This window comes from Trifolium pratense, linkage group LG1 (assembly GCF_020283565.1).
Source record: "Trifolium pratense cultivar HEN17-A07 linkage group LG1, ARS_RC_1.1, whole genome shotgun sequence".
NCBI classification, from domain to species: Eukaryota; Viridiplantae; Streptophyta; class Magnoliopsida; order Fabales; family Fabaceae; genus Trifolium; species Trifolium pratense.
The window spans coordinates 1,021,680-1,042,928 of NC_060059.1; the positions used below are offsets into that span (position 1 = coordinate 1,021,680).

A 21,249-nucleotide genomic window follows, 5' to 3' on the forward strand; every position below is an offset into this window, starting at 1 on the left:
GGATTGTTTGATCCTTTTGGCCGGCTTTGCACCAATAAAGCCCTAATACTTGTTGCGGAAGTTGAATCTACACATTTCAATTTCCGTTGAGATATAAATAAAATTTAATCAATTTTATATTTTTTTTGAAAAAGCCAACAAAATATATTCATCAACTACAATTCAAAATAGAAGATGCATCACAAGTAGATCAAACGTGTAACTGACTCAACAAATAGATAGGTCATACAAACTGTTTTCCACACCCTACCACCAAATAGCTCATCCAAAACTCAAGTACCAATAATAATGCATAAACACTCAAGTGAAATAATTCATGATTAAAACTGTTCACCTATACATTTAAGCCAACTCCACATTAAAAGTTTACAATCTAAATAGAGAACCACTCTCAAAAAATTGTATTTTTTACTAAGGACTCGTTCTTAATATTCAGACAGGACCTTCAAATTGTTCGGATATCGGCCTTGTATATAGGACTTATATAATAATTCTTTCTATATAGCAGTAAGTAAAATAATCATGGACAGTAAGTGCCTTGCAGGAGGAGGGTGACACATTATGTTCTTCAATACTATATTTTCTTGCATGAAGAAAATAGTGAAAGTTTGAAACCAAAAAACAAGCTCCAAAATATGAAGTAATAACAATCATATGTCATTCTCTGGAAATATTTCCAGTAACTATCTTAAGAGGTGGCTATATTAATAGCTTTGACTGATTCAAATCGATTAACACAAACATAAGCCCAAGCAAGCAACACACTCCAATCTATTCACAGTTAGTAACAGTTGATAGAAGTTGCGCCAAATGTCAACCTGCCAAATTGTAGTCATCTGCTTGCTGGTATAAATTGTAACTCCCAGGCACTTCCATTTTTCCAGCTAGATAGTCATTCCCTGAAAAATGAAAGGAAAAAATATGGTAATACCAGTCTTAATGGTCAAACACAAGCCGATATAGAAAATGCTAGTAACTAATTCTTTTGAACATACTCTTAAGACATTCTTTGTGAGTTCATCGACTAAAAAGTTAGCACTAGTAAGATTCTCGTATTAGATGAGATATGACCTGAAAATGTGTTCATAAGTGGTGAGTAGTCTTCACCCGGCTTTGTAAGGGTTGAGTTAGGCCCAACCCAAATTCTAAGCACAATTTTTATAAAACGAGTAAAGTAAATTGAATTTTCTTATAAATGTAGCAGTACCAAATACAGAATATGTTCAAAAATGTATTCAAAAGAATGAGTTATTAACTTATTAGTATTCTCATTGAAGATAATTGCAATCTAATCTTCAAAAGTAATCCAAGGTTAACGTCTATTTGGCTTATAATATCAAATGATCCAAAACCTACTTCTCGGTAGAGTTTAAGAATTTGCAAAAGATGTTCAACTAGATTTTTTTATAGTGCCGTTTAACTACAATCAATGGTCTGGTAAAATAAATACTCTAGCTTTAGTATGTACGATACTAGTATTGAAAACCTGGGTTTAGTTAGTGAGCAACAATGATGTTAACAATAAATTACTGTATCGCCAAATGGCGTAGAGTTAATGTCATAAAAAAATATATAGCCAAAAGAGACAAGTGAAGGAAGAAACCGAGGGATGGTACATACTTGAATTTGACAGCACTTCATCATAAAGGGACGCACCATTCGAATTTCTTGTTGAAATTACATCGCCATCCGATGGAAAAATGGAATATGTTTTGTTAGAATCTGGATTCAAGTACTGCAATTCAGAGCATTTTTCAGGATTCTGGAAGCACAGATTTTCATCCCCTGCAGCAACATTTTGTTGAGACATAAACTCCTCTGGTTTTGTCTTCTTGTCTTTGGAATCGACTTCAGTCTCTACCTCTGATTCAGTGTTACTAGTTCCCCCATTTTGCATTTTTCTTTTCGATCTAGCACGCCTATTTTGGAACCAATTATAAACATTTGTTTCAGATATTTGGCCATGCTGGCTTAGTTCAGTAGCAATCTCCTTGATTTTTTCTTTGCTCGGAGTTCCATTTCCCTGATCGAATATGCGTTCGAGAATCTGAAGCTGAATTGGTGTAGGAGTCCACCTCTGTCTGGATGTGATTTTGTGACCAGATGTCAGCAATGAGTCGCAGTATAAATTTCCCAGCCTAGCTCCTGATGAAAGAAAGAAAAGAGAGATTTAGCCTATCTTTAGATAATGCTGGATCCTAATAACAAATGTCAGTTTTTATATGCCAGTTACCAAACGAAGCAAATTCCTGCCATTTTTTATGGCACGGTGGAGGTAAGAGATATATGAGGCTCTATAAACTATACAATCTCAAGAGTACTTTTGATTCTAGAAGATCCAGATATGTTTGTTAATTCAATCAAGCAATGCTTTCACAGATAAAATGGCATACAATATGTCATCTCTCTTAATTCCCAAAAATAAAAAGAAAGAAATTTGAAATAAATTGGGGAACAAGAAAATTGTTATTAATTAAAGTGCCACTATGGTCATTTTACAATCAACTCGGGGGGATATCAACTCCGTCCCTCGAGGAATTTCAAGGTTAAACACTTGTCACAGCTAACATTTCTTGGACTAAGACAACATATTCCTTCCTTCCATACTTTGGAAGTAGTCCTGCTGATGTTTGTACCAATTTACCCTTTCCATAAATGGATTTGTTTTCTGTGCCACTAAACATTTTAACTTTACACATTAAACATGATACAGACAAATCCAACTGACAGAAAAGAATATACTAATACTATATGATTGAATGGGAATTTGCAGAGAAGATAAATACTACCATCTCCAGTCCTAAAATATAAGGAAAGATTTAGATCAGCAAAAGTTGTTTGTTATATTTGGTATAAATTTTGAACCAAATAAAACAACTTTTGTTAATACAAAATTTTCTTATATTATACTATTTAGGATCCGATGTAGTAGACCAAAAAAGAACTACTCTAAGTGCATATTTGGAATCAATCTTTGACAGAGCCATCGTGATTTTTACAAAAGCTACTTACGCACTTGATAACAGTGATTCCAAACATGCCCTAAATTTGTATCTACCTTAAGGCACCATATTTGCAACCCAAAATTTAGAGAAATACACAAAAACTCAAATTGAAAATTTCTTTTCAAACTTGCTAAAATTAAAATTGATTTAAACCAAAAAAAAAAAAATTGAAGGGTTTACTTTACAAGAAATTGTGAATAAACAGAAATAGAAATTGTGAATTTTGAAAAGCGATCCTAAATGAGTAATAGTAAAGTAGCTACCTGCAAGATCTTGTTGAGCAGAGAGTGTTTTGTGCATCTGAACAAGTTGTTCACAGATTGTTGCATAAACAGCAATTTGTTTCCTGAGAGTTTCCAATTGTTCATCAGTCATGACCTTGACATACATGGCATCAACATTACCATTCTGAACTTGTTGTTTCTGCCACTCCATCATATTCACCATCTAGAATCAATCAAGAATATGAATACTCTCTCTTTCTTCTTTCTTTGATCAGAGAGAGAGAGAGAGAGAGTGTGTGTGTGTCTCTGTGTGTGTAACACAAAAAGTCAGCAAAGGTTCGTTAGAAATGGTAAAAAAAAACAACAAAGTGAGAAAAAGACAAAAGACACAAACATTATTATTCGGGAAATAATTTCGCCCTCTTTTTGCGGTAAGCACCGCCAATGACCAAAGTCCACGATTCATTAGATTTCTTTATTCCTAAATTAAAATATTCGTGTGTGTGTGTTTACTTTTATATTTATATTTTTTCTTACGGTATTATTTTATTTAAATTTAAATTGGTGGAGTGACTATGATCGGATGCAAGTACAAACTAACATCGTTAAAAATGAAAAACATCAAAGTTAATAACACGAAATATATTTATGTCTATAAATAATGTGCTAAAATTAAGTGAAATACTCCCTCCATCCCGAATTATAAGGGAAAATAAAAAAATCACACTTATTAAGAAAAAGTAAAACATGATAATTTGAAATATGTTTTTGTGGGTTTTTCTCGGAATAAGTTGCATAGGAAGATGTAAAACCAATTTTTATTGGTTGTTGTTTATTGAGAAAAGGGGAGAGAGAGAAAATTAAATGCAATTTGCATTTAATTTTATGAGAATAAGGGAAAAACATTCTTGAAAATGGTTTTTTCCCTTATAATTTGGGACAAAAAAAATAGACTTTTTTCCCTTATAATTTGGGACGGAGGGAGTACATGTGTCTTTAGATCCGCAACATTGGTGGGTTAGTCAATAATTGAACCAATAATTGATCGAAATTGATGTATTGATTTGAATTAAACAAACATAGCGTCAAGAACAAAAACCAAATAACGCTGCATCGAGACAACAAAATTATGAGAGAGAGAGAGATGAATTATGTGAGAAAAAAATGATGCACGTATTTATTTTAAGTCAAAAACTACTCAAAAATCACCTATTTCCAATGAAAAATAAGAACTTATCTCGAAAATCATTATTAGGTGTTTGATATAGGGTCTGTTTGGTAAAAATAAGTTATAAGCTAGCTGATAGCTGAAAAGCTAGCTTATAGCTGATAGCTGAAAAGCTAGCTTATTGAAATTAAAGTGTTTGGTAAAATTAGTTTTTAAAGTGGTTATTAAATATAAAATTACATAATTGATAGTGGGTAGTTTATTTTTTAGAGTGGGTAGTTATTAAATTAAAGGGTAAAAATGGAATAAAGTGTAAAAAACTATAAGCTATAAGCTTAAATGCTACTTGAAATAGCATCTAAAAAAAAGCTACAAGCTAGTACAAAAAGCTTGTTACCAAACACCTCTAATTTTTTGAAACAAACTTATAAGCTCATATAATAAGCTATAAGCTAGCTTATTTGTGTTACCAAACAGAGCCATGGTTTCTATTTTGTTTTTTAAAATTTTAAAATATTACAATCAAATTAATTTAAAACATAACAATAAAACAAAGTTTAAATATAATTTTAGTCTATACAAATATAACATTTTTTTTAGTTTTAGTCTATGTACTATGTTTTAGTCCTGCAAATTCAAAAGTTGCTTATTTTAGTCAATGATGACATATGTGACCCAATATAATCATGACAAGTGGCACCATGTGATTCAATAAGGTGATTTCAAGGACAAAAAACAATAGTTTTTTAATCGCTAGGTCAAATAAAAAAAAATTACAGCGACTAAATCCAAAAAATGCTATAATTGTAGGAACTTATATTTAAACCTAAAAATAAATATATTTATCATAAAAATGTCTTAATTTGAACAATTAGATTTGTAAATTTTTAAAACTGTACAAATATATAAAGTATACATTTAATAGTAATTTGAATAAATGTGATTGAGAGTGGCTATTGTCGGATTCGTTATCGGTGGTCTGAGGTGAAGGAGTGAAGATTAATTGTTGTTTGAGTGGTTCGAGGTGGTTAGGTTGTGACGGGCAGTGGTGTGGATGATGATTTTTGGTAGTTAGATTAGTGATTAAAGTGGCATTCAATGGTGACTGGAGGTAAGGATATCAACTTGTATATGTAAGTGTAGATTTTCGTGGGAAAGTACTCCTTTCCCCATTGATATCACTAATCAAAGGTGGATGGGGTGGCAATCGACGGTCGTAATTGTGGTCATAATTGTAATTAGTGGCGGTTAGATTGGAAATCAAAGGTGGATGAAGTGATGATCGGATGTGGTTAAAGTGGTCCTCAAAGTGGTCCTCAAAGTAGTGTTTGGCAGTGGTTGAGTGATGGTCATCAATGTGGTGAGTGGTAACAAATGTTGTTATAAGAGTTTGTCGATGGTCGATGAATATTGATGAATATTGATAGAACTTGTTAACCCTAAAACAAACATTAAAATTATAAAATCTAGTTTTGTGTTATTGAGATAAATAAACTATTTGTAATTTCGGTCCACGAGGAATTTTGTTTTGTTATTGATTAATAAATTTTGCATCTTTGTGTATATCATCACTGCACATTTTTATTTTATGACCTGCCAAATCTATTATACATATATTTACATCGAGCAATATTAACATCACAAGGGTCCATAGCTCAGTGGTAGAGCATTTGACTGCAGATCAAGAGGTCACCGGTTCGAACCCGGTTGGGCCCTTTTTCATTATTTTATTTTTCTTCAAAATAACATTCGCTTCCCAGTCCCCCACTTCGTTAATTCACATTTTGCAAACTGAATAAGTGCAGCCTGTTTCTTTTCCACTTCATATTAAACTGATGGATCTTTTTCAGTTCCTATTATTCTCCAACTTAAACTTTTGGTAGTAATAACACAGTGATTGCATGAAACCAGTTACAGAAACTAGCAACGAAGTATTTCACCACACCAGTCCCTAAATATAAAAACAATCAACTAAATTATGAGTTAAGAAAATTGGTAATAGTATTAATTTTTGTTTTTTTTTTAAACAATATTAAACTTGTTGACTAGTGATAATTTCTTGCAAATTTACCAAGATAATGAAAGTAAGTTAAATATGGTCCGTGAAAATGCATCACAGTGACAGTGAAACAAAAAATACAATGGTCTTCATATATAGGTGAGCGGAGAAGCAATTTGGTGATGGAAAATATTGAGATGAGAGGAAAGTCGTGAATGATAGGAAGATATATCACGGGAATGACTTATGAAAAATCTCAAGATTCTTAAATGGAGTACAATAGAAGATAAAAAAATACATTTGATCCTTAATCTTATAATAACCTTGCCCAAACATAATTATGAAAATACGCCATTCCGGATGAAATACATAAATTTTTTTTTATAAGCTAACACTTGAGACGTATTTGAGAACCCTAACGTCACTCTCCTCAGGCAATAACTTCCATTTCAGAGTAGCACAATCAAATCAGCGGAATTACAGTCATAGTACTGAATGGATTCAAGCCCCTCAAATAAATAAAGAAGCCAACATCATCAAACTGCGTGAAGATACATCCCAGATAAACTTACAAACTAGGATCTTTATGTTAATATGTTAAGCTCACTCATAGGTCAAAAAAACTTTGATCCGCCACGACAAAGCCTCTGAATTGTTCATTTCATCTCTTACTTTTCGGGTATATTGCTCCAAAGTATGTGCATACTCATTTATGGTATCATTTGATATTGTATCCTCAGCTAATCTGACTGCTGCCATCTGAGACAATTGAAAATTTTCCCCCATTTGCTGTAGCTTCCTTGCTGTTTCACCCTCACCAAACATCATGAGGGCAACCAACAAAGATTTCAGCTCTCGTCTTGCTTCCACTCTCAGAGACATGCCTTTCAAATGATCCATCAAGGCGAACTCCTCATCAGCACTGCATAATAGTGAATAGAGAATACCATTATTTTAATCTTTAAATATGTGAAATAGTAGCTAATGAAAAATGAGGTATATGAAAAGGGGCCGTTAAATTTGTCATGTCAAGATACCTCCCAGGACGGATTTTTCCTCTTTTCCTCTGACGCCTAGCCTCTCTTGCCCTGGTAGTTGCAGTTGAAAGAGTAGAAGCAGCAGAACTTTTCCTGGTCCTGTTGATGAAATCAGGAAAGTAAATGAAGCCCGCGCACCAAAAGTATAACAGAAGAAATAAACATAACAATGATGTGGAAAAAAATTACCTTTGCTATTCTTTTTTAAAAAATAAAAAGAAAAATAAACATGTTTCAATGTCATCATCTACGATAATATTTTTGAGTCTCTAAATCAAACATAGGTGTAATTAAACAGGGGGCTTTGCTATTCACATTGAAGATTAAAAAAATGTAGCGTAAGAGCAATTCATTTGTGGATACAATGGCCGACCAGGTCAAATAATATGGATTGTTAGAAAACAAATATTATCAGACTCGGACGGCCAACCTCTTACTGCAGAGGGAGCAGATGCTACTAAGAGATACATGAGTTTGAATGTGACAATGATTCTTCAAACCCAAGGGGGAACAGGAAGGTAGGGTGTGTCAAACTTTACCAAAAAATAACCTTACGATTCAAAGTTTACATTGTTCTACATGAAAACAATAAATTCATCTATATTTTTTCCATCTATAGTAAATATTATGATACAGAGACTACAATTATAGAAACCAAATGAGCATTCAACTGCTAGTCTTTTGCAGAAGAATATAAAACAGCACACTTATTTAATACATGTAAGATTATGGAAAGACTATCGTGTCTCTCGGTTTTGTTCATTATAACATGTGTGATAAGGCCAGAACCCATCCTCAGAGTCAAAGAAAAATGATTCAGAATATATGCAAAAAGCACGTTAAATGGATGTTCTAAATCTTCCAAAGTATAAAGCAATGTATATGGGATCAAGGAAAATATCTTACCCTGTGGTGTATGCACTCATTCCACTAAAATTACTGCTAGCTTCTGAAGCAGCATCATCTTCAATATCACTACCTTCACGTTTCTCTGACTGGAGCTTTGCCGCAAGAAGTAGTCTTCTTTGTCGAACAGCCAAGTAGCGGGTCAAGTATTTCCCTACTTTCTCTAAGCCTTCCTCATATTCATTGGTAAGCGTGCTTGCGCATTCAACAGATGCATCCTTGACAACCTTAACTAAGTCCTCTCTTCTGTGCATATAAACAACCCTCAAAGCCTCCTCCCAATCCCTTGCAGAAATTAATAAATTCACACCAGAGTTGACATCTCCACAGTACTCCAGGGCAATTTTGGCAGCTTCACCGGGTTTACCAAGTGCTTGAAGTTCTTCGCAAAGCTCACCAGCAAGATGCAGTACTTCATCCTTTCCCAGATTAAGTAACCCAGCAACTGTAAGTACCCCACTCCAGTTACTAATAGCACGATAAGACTTCAGCGCCTTATCCAGATTGAAACAGGACAAGTAAATTGTAGCAGCATCTTCAAAGCATTTTTCCCCACTAAGATAATCACCCCAAGCCTCAAGGAAGGGCATCCTCTTGGCAGGGTCAGTAAAAAGTTGAAGAGCCAATGGAAAAAGTTGAGGATTTTTTTTCACTAGTGTCATACAATCATCATAATAAGAATCTCCAGCAGAAGCAATATGTCTGAGAGCCTTTTCAAACCTTTTCAGCCTAAGGTCAATATTATATTGCATTAATGGTGTAGGCATACGCTCCAACTCTTGCAAGAAAGGAAGAAATTCTTTTGGATCTTTTTGGGCATTCAATGCCACAATAGCTGTGAGTTTTAAATCATAAAGACCCAAAGCAGCATCATAAACAGCATCCCCATCGGCCAACCATAATAGATGTTTCAAAGCTTCTTCAGCAGAAGGGTAAGACATTCTCTTGTGGTCATCAGCATGAGACAACTCCTTTTCACGAATAACTTTGACCCTCTTTAGAGCATCTTCAAGTAACGGAGGCTCACTCCGAGCAAGAGTGGTTAATATGCAAAGCTCCCTTGCAGGACTTTCTGTAAAGTGCTCCTCAAGTGCTTTCCTTATGGCCATCAGAACTGAAGAAACCTTGTTATCAGCAGGACAATTTTGGAGGTCTCCAGCTAGCATAGCATTAGCAACCTCTGAAGAGGGAACAGATACATGAGTTTTGTAGAGTTTCTCTATGACATTTTCATTCTTTACAGAACAAACAAACTCAGTTATATATCCCAGATTGTTGACCTGCCTGACAAATTCAAAAGCTGATTGTGAAAATGCTTGCCAACCACAGTAATCAACAATAACATTGAAATCTATCCTATGCCTCCTGACCATAAGTAATGCATCTCTAAATCGCTTTTGAATTAAGGCATTAATGATAGAAACCAAAACCAATTTTCTAGGGTATATACATTCAAGGTTTCCCCGAGTAGTTTGCAGTATAGTGGCAGCTTCGTCTCCATGTAAAACTCCGACAATTTTAGCTCCTCTCTCCCATATATGTATGTAGTTTTCAGTTTCTTCCCTTTTTCTGCTGTTAATGCGGACAAAATTCCCATACTTTGAGTCAAACTCCCCGTTAAATATATCACCAATGTCAACAATAAAAAGCAGATCTTGTTTAGTTGCAAGAATTAGATGTGTCGTAACTTGATCTTCCAAATTTGAGTAAAATGAGAAAGTACTGCAGTTGTTGCAAACTACTATCCCCCCACTAGCATGCAATCTGCCGATCTCATCCAGTCCAAAAAGCACTGGTTTTGACTGGCCAGCACTTCCGACCAGTGCTACACCCATCCAAGGGCAGGCTGCAGAAAAACCTTGATATTCCTGTTCTAGAGATCCACCACCAGTGCCCATTTTTGATAAATACTCTTTGATTTTCCCCCCAGAAAACTGCATATATGCAGAATATTTACTAGCAGGATTTGGAGCAAGGCCAATAACAAGCTCTTCAAGGGTATTTTGCTTTGAAACTGTTGCATGCCAGCCTGAATATGTCAGCATTCCTGGAACAATATCCTCAGAACATTCAAGTTCTATTTCTTGCAAATAGAAGCCTGCAAGTACACACTCATTCGGTGAGGTTTGGAATAAGTCATTACTGTGCCTGAAACCATAATGTGAAACAGATAACAGCGTATGCGAATCCAACCATACAAGATGTAATATGGATCCAAACAACATTTCAGTATGAGAAGCTTCAACACTGAATTCTTTCCCCTCTAGTTCTTCCCAGGTTTCAATTGATGGAAGCTCTACAACACATAAACTACCATCTGAAAGAGATACAGCTAACTGGTTCTTGGAGTTTTTACAATATACAGCCATTCCCCGAACATGGGAAGAAAATTTTAGGCTAAATAAACACATAGGAGGTGGCATTAATGATAAGGAGAGTGGTGTTACACGAATATTGGAGCCATCGATGACTAGTGCGACAGAATTGTCCATAACAGCCGTGATCCAAACAAAGTTGTAAACTGTAACCTGACCACCAAGAGTCCAAGAAATCAACTGCAAAGATTTTTCTTGATTCCATATGAACCTCACTTCGTCTTGCTTCAAGTATCTAGTTTCATGCTTCAGGTACCAATGGTTGTTGCTAAAATACCATATCTTTATAGCATCATAATTTTCACATTCAACAACACCTGCAAGAAGATCAGAACTGCAATTCCACTTCAGAAATTTTACTTTTGCATTAATTCCTTCACCAACACTAAATTTGCTTCTTTCTAATCCATTTCTCTCAAAGAAAACAATGGAAGGGCATTCATTTTCAGCTTTTCTGTCATATACAGCTGCAATTTTGGCACCACTGGGCATCCATTCTAAAACAGCTCCAGCAAATGCTTTTTCCTCCGAAGAAGCAAGCAATGCCCCCGAATCTCGATCCCAAATCTTAAGTTTCCGCGATAAATTAGAACCACACACGCTCATCGTAGCAAAGTATTTTCCATCTCCTCGCCAAGATATAGGATACTGCTCAAACCCACCCTCCGGAAAGCTTTCTCCATCTGAAAACACAGTATAATCACTATTTTGAACCAGCTCTACATAAAAAGAGAACTAACACAACCAAATTTGCAGATAAGTATACAGCTACAAGGCACAAACATTCGCTTATACTATATGTGAGTAGTTCAAAAAGCTTAATATTAAAAAAATACTATATACAGATCCAATTGGGATAAACGTCTTAAGAAACACTTACCGAATATGGAAAAGAAATATTAAAACACTCTTACAATAACTATAAGTTCTTTAAACAGAAAATTTTCATATAAGTTGAAAATTGCTTCTGCATGTCAATTTTTTTCATGAACTGTAATTAACTTCTTGTGGCCACATATAAGCTTATAAACACTATTTAGTAACTGAACTACCATAAACTTCATGCCTTTTTTCATAGACGTATTTGAACTTATCTAATGACACAAACACCTGTAAGACTGTTCATAATAGCTTATGACATGTCTATTAAGTTTTTTTAGCTTATTTCCATAAGCTCTTCATAATAGCTTATGAAAACAGGTTATAACTTATATGAAGATAGTAGGACTTTATTTTATCTGTTGTAATAGAAATAGCTTATATATAAGCACTTAAATGATAAGTTTTTATGCTATAAGCGTTTACTTAATTTGTTTATACAAACATAGCTTAATGTTAATTCCGATAATTTCATGAATTATAAACCAATCCAAAGTGGGCAACATCACAAAACAGAAGCATTATCATACAACCTACACTTAATTATATTATATCAATCTTATAAAATTGAGAAGAAAGGTGCTTAGTCCTTACTTACGTGATGACCTTCAGGAACAACATCATCATCAACAAGTTGTGTTTCATACAACAAATCCCAATCATGAGTCATAACCAAAATCTGACCAAAACCAGTAATTACACCAAGAAGTTCACCATCAGGACTAAGTGAAATGCAATTAACACCACCATCAACATTACCAACAACTTGAGTTACATTAGCATCAACATCAAAAAGCAATAAAAGCCCATTCGAAGTTCCAATAAGAATCGCTTCTTTCTCCATGAGATAATCAAAAGAAGTAACATTATCATCAGGTTCAAGATCAACGCTTCCATAATCCGCAGATAACAATGAGTTCTTACTCCAAGCTTCTTTTACCTGCAATAGATAATAACATATAAGAATCAATAATTCAGAAAATTTGAAAAATGAATGGTGTTATAAGAGTAAGAGATTGGGAACGGACGTGGAAGGAAGAGAGATGAGAAGTGTAGATGAAATTGTGGGAGGAGAGGAAGAAGAGACGGTTGCGTTCGATATCTAAGGCGGAGAATCGTAAAGTTTCATCGTCGGAGTTTAATCGGAGAGATAAAGGAACCTCACGGAAGAGTTTTAAGTTTTTCATTTTTTGAAACCCTAAAACCCTTCGCCGCCGGTGAGATACTTAACCGATCGTAGGGTTTATGATTTTAACACTCCACGAAAGAGACAACCTTTTCTTTTTTCTTTGTTACAGAGTGGTAAAATTGAGGCTAAATTTCATTTTTAGCCTCTTAATTTTTACAAACTTTTAATTTAACCCATAAGTTTTATAATAATATTTTGGGCCTCTAATTTAAAATACTTTTGTAAAAGGGAACTCCATTCATTTTGATCAAGTCAATAGATACGTGTCATATGAATCATTGTTTATGTGGTAAGATATAATGTTACTTACAAAGATATTGCATAAAAATGAGCGAAGTTGACTGATCATTCATAATTTTTTTTCCTTTCACCATCAGTTTGATGTGGTTCGGAGATCAGCTCTAACATAAGTGATTTCAGGCCCCTCCCGACCGCAGATACGAAGGATCGAATTGTTGTCCTACTTACCAAGTTCAGCGTCAATCACCACTGAACCAACTAACGATTAATCATTCATAAAGTTTTTTTTCTTCTTAAGAACATCATTCATAAATAAAGTTATCAAACTTGATATCTACGTATTACATGCAATGTCTTTACCAACCCGATTGATTATAGAACCATTTAATATGACGTGGATGTGTTGTCCCCACTTAAGACACCACCACATTTGAGTTATAGGATTAGAGTTGCTCTTTAGACATTGATACTTTGGATGACCTTATTTGTGAAGTGAACAAAGAACGAAGAAATGGCAGTGAGAATGAACTGTTCTTCATTACAGAACAAACTCTGTTTCCTTAACCCTTCAATTATTTCACTCCGTTCAACACTTTCTCACATCAAATCCAAACCCAATTTCCATTTTTCTCCAAACCCTTCTAGAAGAGCTTTCTTCTGCAACTGCGCTACTTCCACTCCTTCAAATGACGAACCCTTTGTTCTCACCACTCCTCTCTATTACGTCAACGCTCCTCCTCATATGGGTAGTGCTTACTCCACTATCGCTGCCGATGCCATTGCTCGTTTCCAGGTATACCCTATTCCGTTTTACTACAAATTATCAAACTTTTATTCAATTCGATAACTGGGTCGAGTTTGGAATTTGAAATAGATACATTGGTTTTGAATTATTGTTGTTATTGTTGTTGTTGCATATTATTTGACAGCGGCTATTGGAAAAGAAAGTTATATTCATTACTGGCACTGATGAACATGGTGAGAAAATTGCAACTGCTGCCATGGCCCAAGGTTCCACCCCTAATGACCATTGCAATGTCATCTCACAAGCTTACAAGACGCTTTGGAAAGATGTAATTCCACCCCTATTTTTTTTTTCTTTCCAAATCATCATTATAGTCATTGAAATTGTAAGGGTTGGTGAATTTAGTCCATCAAGTTTACGAAATAGCAATTTAGTCCCTTAATTTGAACAATGTCAGCCAATTTAGTAATTCTTAGAACCACAAATTTAGAGGTTCTGTGCTGGTTTTTATACAGCAAGAGACTACTTATGCCAATAATTAGGTCTTTCAATAGTTTCGATAGATGTTTAGTAAACAAGTATTTTTATAAAAGGACTAAATTGATTGATGTTCTTTAGCTTAAGGGACTAATTTGCTATTTTTTAAATTTAAGGGACCAAGTTGCTTGGCCCTTAAAATTTCGAGAACCGAAATCAAAATTTTGATTTAGTCTTTAGTCAAGTTAAACATTCTTGTTGATGTATACTATTTTTAAGCTTTTGTGTTAATTGCAGCTAGATATTTCGTACGACAAGTTCATTAGAACAACTGATAGCAAGCATGAAGCAATTGTAAAGGAATTTTATTCAAGAGTACTTGCCAGTGGTGACATTTACCGAGCTGATTATGAGGGAATTTATTGTGTCAGCTGTGAGGAATATAAGGTGATAGTTTTAGCTTGGGTTATAGCTCTTAGACTGGCAACTTTTTCATTTTAATTTATACCAGCTCTTTATTTTGAAATTGTAGGTTTTGATTACTTGTCCTCTAGAACTGCAAACAGTTCACTTTACCATCCTTTGGTGATGGAATTTTTTTGATCGATATTACTGCCTTTCTTCAAGTTTATCGGCGTAGTTTCATACTTTTAGTTTAAGAATGTATTTCTATTTACTGCAGGATGAGAAGGAACTGCTTGATAACAACTGTTGTCCAATCCACCAAAAGCCTTGTGTTTCAAGGAAAGAGGACAATTACTTTTTTGCACTCTCAAAATATCAGAAGTCATTGGAGGAAATTTTGAATAAAAATCCAAATTTTGTGCAGCCATCTTACCGTTTAAATGAGGTAAAAAAATATGGAGTTCCTTTTTCTCTTATCAGTATTATGTACAAGTTTCCTCTGTCTGTTTGCTACATTCCTCACATACTGCAATTCAAGCCGACTATATTAAAAGTTACTTGCAGAACTTATTTAATTGTATTAACTAGAGACTATTCAGAATGGAAACTTTATGATTCAAATTGATTGAGTAGACCAGTCATGATGTAATTAAACTATTTTTACATTTCTCAAGTTTTTGAGCTCGAGTTCATGACTACTCCAGCCAATTAATACTCTTTACATCACATGACTCTTTAAAGAATTGAAATCTTTTAGAAACATTTAAATTTTTTATTACTATTATTATAATCTGCAACACTCAACATCGGATGACATATATAGTTTATATGTTTATAAGGAAGTACATTTGTCAGTGAAGTGATTTTGTGGTCATAAATCTATTGGCTGTTGAAGATTGTATAAACCAATAGTATCCTAAATTGATTAAATGTATCTATTTCTATCTCCCCTTAATAGTGTGTTTGTTTTATTAATCTTATTGAGCTTGAAATGTAATTCAATTTATAGGTTTCTTAATCCAATCTGAATTTGATCACTTAATATAAGAACAATAGTGGAATAATGCTTTACAGAAGTTTCTCCTGTGAGATAGATATTTCATGACCCGGATATCTTCTCTTTTAGGAGAACTTCAAATGAGTTTTCTTTAATAATTTAATTTTCTTTAAAAATAATTTCTTCCATATAAATTTCAAGGTTCAAGCCTGGATCAAAAGTGGCCTGAGAGACTTTTCCATTTCCCGAGCATCGGTTGATTGGGGCATACCTGTTCCGAGTGACAAGACTCAGACCATATATGTATGGTTTGATGCTTTACTAGGGTAAGAGCTTTTATTTTATAATAATCTGTGCTTCTCTAACTTTCCCTGGCTCTATTCTATAAGCTTTATGTTTCTGTTTAACATATTTTTTGAACAAGGTTTCTGTTTAACATTATCGATGCTTGATGGAAATACGTTGGTCAAATTATGCAAAATTATTTGTATGGAAAAGTGATAAAGAAAAATTCACACTTCTGCTATATTGTATAATATCTTTCATTGATTGAATTGTCAACTACCTTGTTAAAATCTCGCTGAATACTTTCTTTTCATTTCTTTTTATATATGCAGCTACATATCAGCACTAGCTGATGGCCAGGAACAACCTGATTTACTAAACGCTGTTTCTTCAGGTTGGCCAGCTACACTTCACTTGATTGGTAAGGTATGTCTCCTCTTTTCCGTTGTATTTTTAAAACTCTCTCTCTCTCTCTCTCTCTCTCTCTCTCTCTCTCTCTCTCTCTCTCTCTCTCTCTCTCTCTCTCTCTTCCTTTGTGACGATTTTGTTCGACTCTTTTATGATTATATTATTAAAGAGAAGACAGAATAGCAAAGCATTCAGGTTTATTTTTTCATTAATGATTTTGTTACTCTGTAGGATATTCTACGTTTCCATGCTGTTTATTGGCCAGCTATGCTGATGTCTGCTGGACTAAGCCTTCCCAAAATGGTATATGGCCATGGATTCTTGACAAAGGTATTTGTACTCGAACCTATTTATTATCTTATGTTTCTTCATGAGGTAACTTGGTTAGTGAGTAGTAACTTTGTTAAGTTCTGCTCTTATATAGAAGAGATGCTAAGTGTCAAATCTGAGCAAAGCCAGGGCCAGAATTTATGTTTTTCTCCTCTCTCTTTGTGTGTTTTGACTTTTGATAGTTTGGCCATTTTTTATCATTGTTATCTATTTTAATAGTAAATTAGCAATAGGAATGATTGTTCAATAACATTGAGGTGGTGGAAGAAAAAACTCAACTTTAATGATAATATAATATATTAATAATAGTAATTGTATTGTTTTGTTAAATTACCTTAATGCTTCTAATGTATTTCTTGGAAAATAAGAGCTCAATAACTATACACCAATAGTGTAAGCAAGTTAAACAAGCGTTCAATCATATTTCACCATCTTTCCATATCAAAACATTACTTCTTAAAATCTGTTTAAAATGTGGTAAGATGGTGGTATATGATTGGATGTCTTTGTAAACTTGTTAAGATTATCAGTGTGTAGTTATTAAACTCATAAAACATTGCTGTAGGATTTCACCATTTTGTTACGATCATTTGTTTAATAAAGGATGGATCTCAGCAGAAGACCAGAAACTAATTTTTGGCCTATGTGACTAAGAGGAGTTTTACAAATCTGTTTCTTATTTTAATTTTATTTCATGCAGCAATGCTTTTTATTTTGAAAATGTTAGGATGGCATGAAGATGGGCAAGTCGCTAGGAAATACGCTTGAACCAAATGATTTGGTTAGTAAATTTGGGACAGATGCAGTTAGATACTTTTTCCTCAGAGAGGTGGAATTCGGCAATGATGGGGACTATTCAGAGGAACGTTTCATCAATATTGTAAATGCACATCTTGCCAATACAATTGGTACTTTGAGCCTTTCATCGATTGTAATTTTCAGTTACAGCAAATTGGTTTATTTTTTTATTTGTACTATGATTCTAATGCAACTGTGATATGTATCTCTTTCACTATTTTGGCAGGAAATCTTCTTAATCGTACTCTAGGACTTCTGAAAAAGAACTGCCAATCAACCCTTGCAGTGGATTCCGCTACAGCTGCAGAAGGAAGTGCATTCAAGGACAATGTAGTGAAGCTGGTAAAGTCTCTAGGAAACTCTTGTAGTTCTTCTATTTTGTCAGGTGTTTTCTTTGGTATTTGCACATGATAAAATAATTCACCAGCCACTGGATTAACTAGTCTAAATGGATTAAAAGGAGGAAGAATATTGTATTCAACTTTGACAGATTGTTATAGGCTAGTTACAACTCTATATCTGTTAGAGCCAATAAAATTTTATTGATGCTGAACAAAAACTGAGATAGTTATTTATTTGTTTACATGTTATAACTTATAACACAAAATTATTAGATCTGTTTTATATTCTATTTCATAATAGAACAAACTAATTGTTAGTTTGTTTTCTAAATCGTGGTTTTATAATTGCCAACTTCGCATATTTTAAATCCATCTTTCCAGCATTGTTCATAAGTTGCAGGAGTTTGATCAATATTTACATTTGTAGGTTGATAAAGCTCGTGTCCACTATGAAAATCTCTCCCTGACATCAGCTTGTGAAGCTGTTCTGGAGATTGGTAATGTTGGTAATTCCTATATGGATGAGCATGCTCCTTGGTCTCTCTTTAAGCAAGGGGGCACTGCTTCTGAAGAAGCTGCCAAGGTATTTTCCTCAAAAATGTCACATCATTAGATTAATCGAGGCATTTCATTTACAAAAAATATTTGTAACATTATTTTAAATGATAAACACCCTATGGTTTGTTTTCACTAAATCTTTGCCTTCAAATTAAATCCAAACACTAAAGACCGTATGGTTCATATATTGTCATCAGCAATTGAACTTTGTTTTTCTTGTTAACCAAGCATAATAAGCTTAACCAACATGTCACTTATTTTCATTTGTGTTGAAGATAAGCAAGTATGCCTAAACAAGAATTTTCGCTTATGATGTTGGAACAGGACCTTGTAATTATATTAGAGACAGTGAGAATTATTGCCATTGCACTATCTCCTGTTACTCCGAGCTTGAGTTGGAGAATATATGCACAACTTGGCTATTCTCGGGACCAATTTGATGCGGCAACATGGGTCTCTCTCTCTCTCTCTCTCTCTCTCTCTCTCTCTCTCTCTCTCTATTTTTATCCATATATCTATTTATCACTCTCACGCACAAACACACGCGCACACAAATTATGTTATGTGTTTGATTTAAGTTGTTTTGCATTGTAGAGAGACACCAAATGGGGCGGACTTAAGGGTGGTCAGGTCATGGCTGAAGCTCAACCAGTCTTTGCAAGGATTGAAAATGAAAGTGATGTGGAAGACAAAGGGGTTGCGGTCAGTAAGAAGACTCCAAAAAGTAAGAAGACAAAGTCGAAACAAGCTCAAGAAGTCGTTGGAGCTTAGATGTTTTGTCCTATCCTTAATTATTTTTGTTTTCACCAACTTATGTAATGTAAAACTAATTATTTTGCTAATATATGTACACAAATATTTGTATTTGGGTACATACATATGCAAGAAGGTATTTATGCGTATTATGCATGTGTATGTATAGAAATTTTGAATGGAAATTTCCATTTATTTTTTGGCAATAAAGTTGTGGTTTTAAGAGATGTCATCTAATGCAATATGCTAATAATATAGAAATCAATGGCAGTGTTGCCTAGAAAATAACGTTACTCAATTGAGTCAATACAAGTTATATGAAGAGTGTTGGGATTGGTTATGAAAAATCTTGAGTGAATGCATAATGCATTTAAAAAAAGGCTTAACTATACATTTGGTCCCTTACGTTTATTTTAGGTTTCAATTTGGTCTCTTACGTTTAAAAAGTATCAATTTGGTCCCTTACGTTTATTTTAGGTTTCAAGTTGGTTCTTTCCGTCAATTTTGTCATATGTGACAGTCAATTTGCATACGTGGACTGACACGTGGCACTTGGACACGCTGACATGTGTACTGTTCAAACGGTGTTAGTGACAAAACTAACGGAAAGGACTAACTTGAAACTTAAAATAAACGTAAGGGACCAAATTGATACTTTTTAAACGTAAGGGACCAAGTTGAAACCTAAAATAAACGTAAGGGACCAAATGTGTAGTTAAGCCTTTAAAAAATTAATGATCAGGTTATGATTTTTCATAGGCATATTAAAATGAAGTAGTGAAATTCTCATAACTTTTACAGACATTGGTGAAATTAGTGTGTATGTTCGTTTTTAGTCTTCTTTTAAACAAGTGTAATTGTAATATTTTTGGTATTGAAAAGTGAATTGTAAGAAAATGAGAAAAGATCAATTTATGAACGTGATACATCTATCTATTAACTAATTGGAAAATATTTTATAGGTGTAGACAAATTAAACTCAATTTTTTTCTTATCAAACTTTATTTATCTTATAGCCAAACTCCATGTAATCAAAGTCACTTCTTGAAATCGGAAGATTAACAAAAGAAAAAAAGTTAACATAATTGGTTTTTGTGATCCATTGGCCCAATTAATTAAGCTTAAAATAAAAGAAAAATTAAATATTGACAAAATATTTAAGTTTTTTTATTGACTAAACAAAATATTTAAGGTTGACTTGGGGGAAAACTAATTATTAGCTTGATCAGAAGGGACTGGAATCACTTGATGCCAGAACTAACCCTCGAACCAAATTCAACTGGTGGTGAAAACCAACAAAACTAATTATTACCAAAAATTTATATATTTAATAAATATTTTTTTTTTGTCAAGATTTAATAAATAATTTTTTACATCTTGAAAAACAATATTTTTTTATTTATTTACGACTGGGGCCCAATCCACAAAACAAAACTAGGCGACAAAGAAAATCACCGAAACAGAACAAATTCACTTTCATTTGTCGTCGGAGAAAAACGACAATACAAAATTTAACCAGGTACGCTGATCTCTCACTTGCAATGCTAGATTTTAATTTCATGATCATTACATTAATTAATTTGTATTTGCACGTTCAAGCTATTATTTGTTCATATCTTTGCGAATGGTGGTTTCGGCTTTCTCCATTTGTTTTTAGTTCAATTTTTCTTAGGAGAATTCACTTTCAGATTCTTAGATCTAAATCCCATCGCTAATGAGAATGACGATTCGTTTCAAACATCTTGTATTTTTCATTTGATAAATATTCTCTAAAGATCGCATAGCGGAGTGGATATCGCGTTAGATTCCGAATCTAAAGGTCGTGGGTTCGAATCCCACTGCGATCACTCTTCATTTTTATTTTTTGTGTTTTCAAAATTTTCATTCCCATTTTGCTTGGTTTTTTCATCTGTAACCCATTTGTTTACGAACATAGTTTACTATTGTTTTATACAAGTTCATAATTTACAGCCTATGTCAATATATCAGTTAAAACCATAAAATTATTGAAACAAACCCAAGTGGTCCTTTTCATTCCATAAAATTGTTCTTTTCATATTTTGAATCATACAATTGAGTGGAAAAGAAAACCATAAAAATTATATCTAGGCATTTAAAGATGGCAGTATT

At 33.8% G+C, this 21,249-nt stretch overlaps 3 protein-coding genes and 2 non-coding genes across 6 annotated transcripts; 3 read left to right on the top strand and 2 right to left on the bottom strand.

The window, feature by feature from the left end:
- Window positions 1–175: 175 nt before the first annotated feature.
- Window positions 176–3,675, bottom strand: LOC123884977 (WUSCHEL-related homeobox 13-like). The gene is made up of 3 exons (XM_045934222.1): window positions 3,269–3,675; window positions 1,621–2,145; window positions 176–899 (listed from the first exon to the last, which is right to left on the bottom strand). The coding sequence occupies exons 1-3, from the start codon at window positions 3,450–3,452 to the stop codon at window positions 814–816; spliced, it is 795 nt and encodes a 264-aa protein (XP_045790178.1). The 5' UTR covers window positions 3,453–3,675; the 3' UTR covers window positions 176–813.
- Window positions 3,676–6,041: 2,366 nt separating this feature from the next.
- Window positions 6,042–6,113, top strand: TRNAC-GCA. The gene has a single exon. It is a non-coding gene; the product is annotated as a tRNA-Cys (tRNA).
- Window positions 6,114–6,643: 530 nt separating this feature from the next.
- LOC123902713 (elongator complex protein 1) lies at window positions 6,644–12,939 on the bottom strand. 2 transcript variants are annotated; one of them, XM_045952498.1, is made up of 5 exons: window positions 12,622–12,939; window positions 12,188–12,533; window positions 8,340–11,397; window positions 7,434–7,532; window positions 6,644–7,318 (listed from the first exon to the last, which is right to left on the bottom strand). In XM_045952498.1, exons 1-5 carry the CDS (start codon window positions 12,778–12,780, stop codon window positions 7,000–7,002), a joined length of 3,981 nt encoding a protein of 1,326 aa, XP_045808454.1. In that variant the 5' UTR covers window positions 12,781–12,939; the 3' UTR covers window positions 6,644–6,999. The 2 variants fall into 2 exon arrangements, with proteins under 2 accessions (XP_045808454.1, XP_045808455.1); XM_045952499.1 differs by lacking the exon at window positions 12,622–12,939 and having other exon boundaries at window positions 12,192–12,325.
- A 488-nt stretch (window positions 12,940–13,427) lies between these two features.
- On the top strand, window positions 13,428–19,349 carry LOC123902714 (methionine--tRNA ligase, chloroplastic/mitochondrial). The gene is made up of 12 exons (XM_045952500.1): window positions 13,428–13,815; window positions 13,952–14,095; window positions 14,542–14,691; window positions 14,927–15,094; window positions 15,848–15,972; window positions 16,264–16,357; window positions 16,571–16,669; window positions 17,397–17,577; window positions 17,694–17,809; window positions 18,236–18,391; window positions 18,691–18,819; window positions 18,961–19,349. Exons 1-12 carry the CDS (start codon window positions 13,534–13,536, stop codon window positions 19,135–19,137), a joined length of 1,821 nt encoding a protein of 606 aa, XP_045808456.1. The 5' UTR covers window positions 13,428–13,533; the 3' UTR covers window positions 19,138–19,349.
- A 1,544-nt stretch (window positions 19,350–20,893) lies between these two features.
- On the top strand, window positions 20,894–20,966 carry TRNAR-CCG. The gene has a single exon. It is a non-coding gene; the product is annotated as a tRNA-Arg (tRNA).
- The last annotated feature ends 283 nt before the right edge of the window (window positions 20,967–21,249 follow it).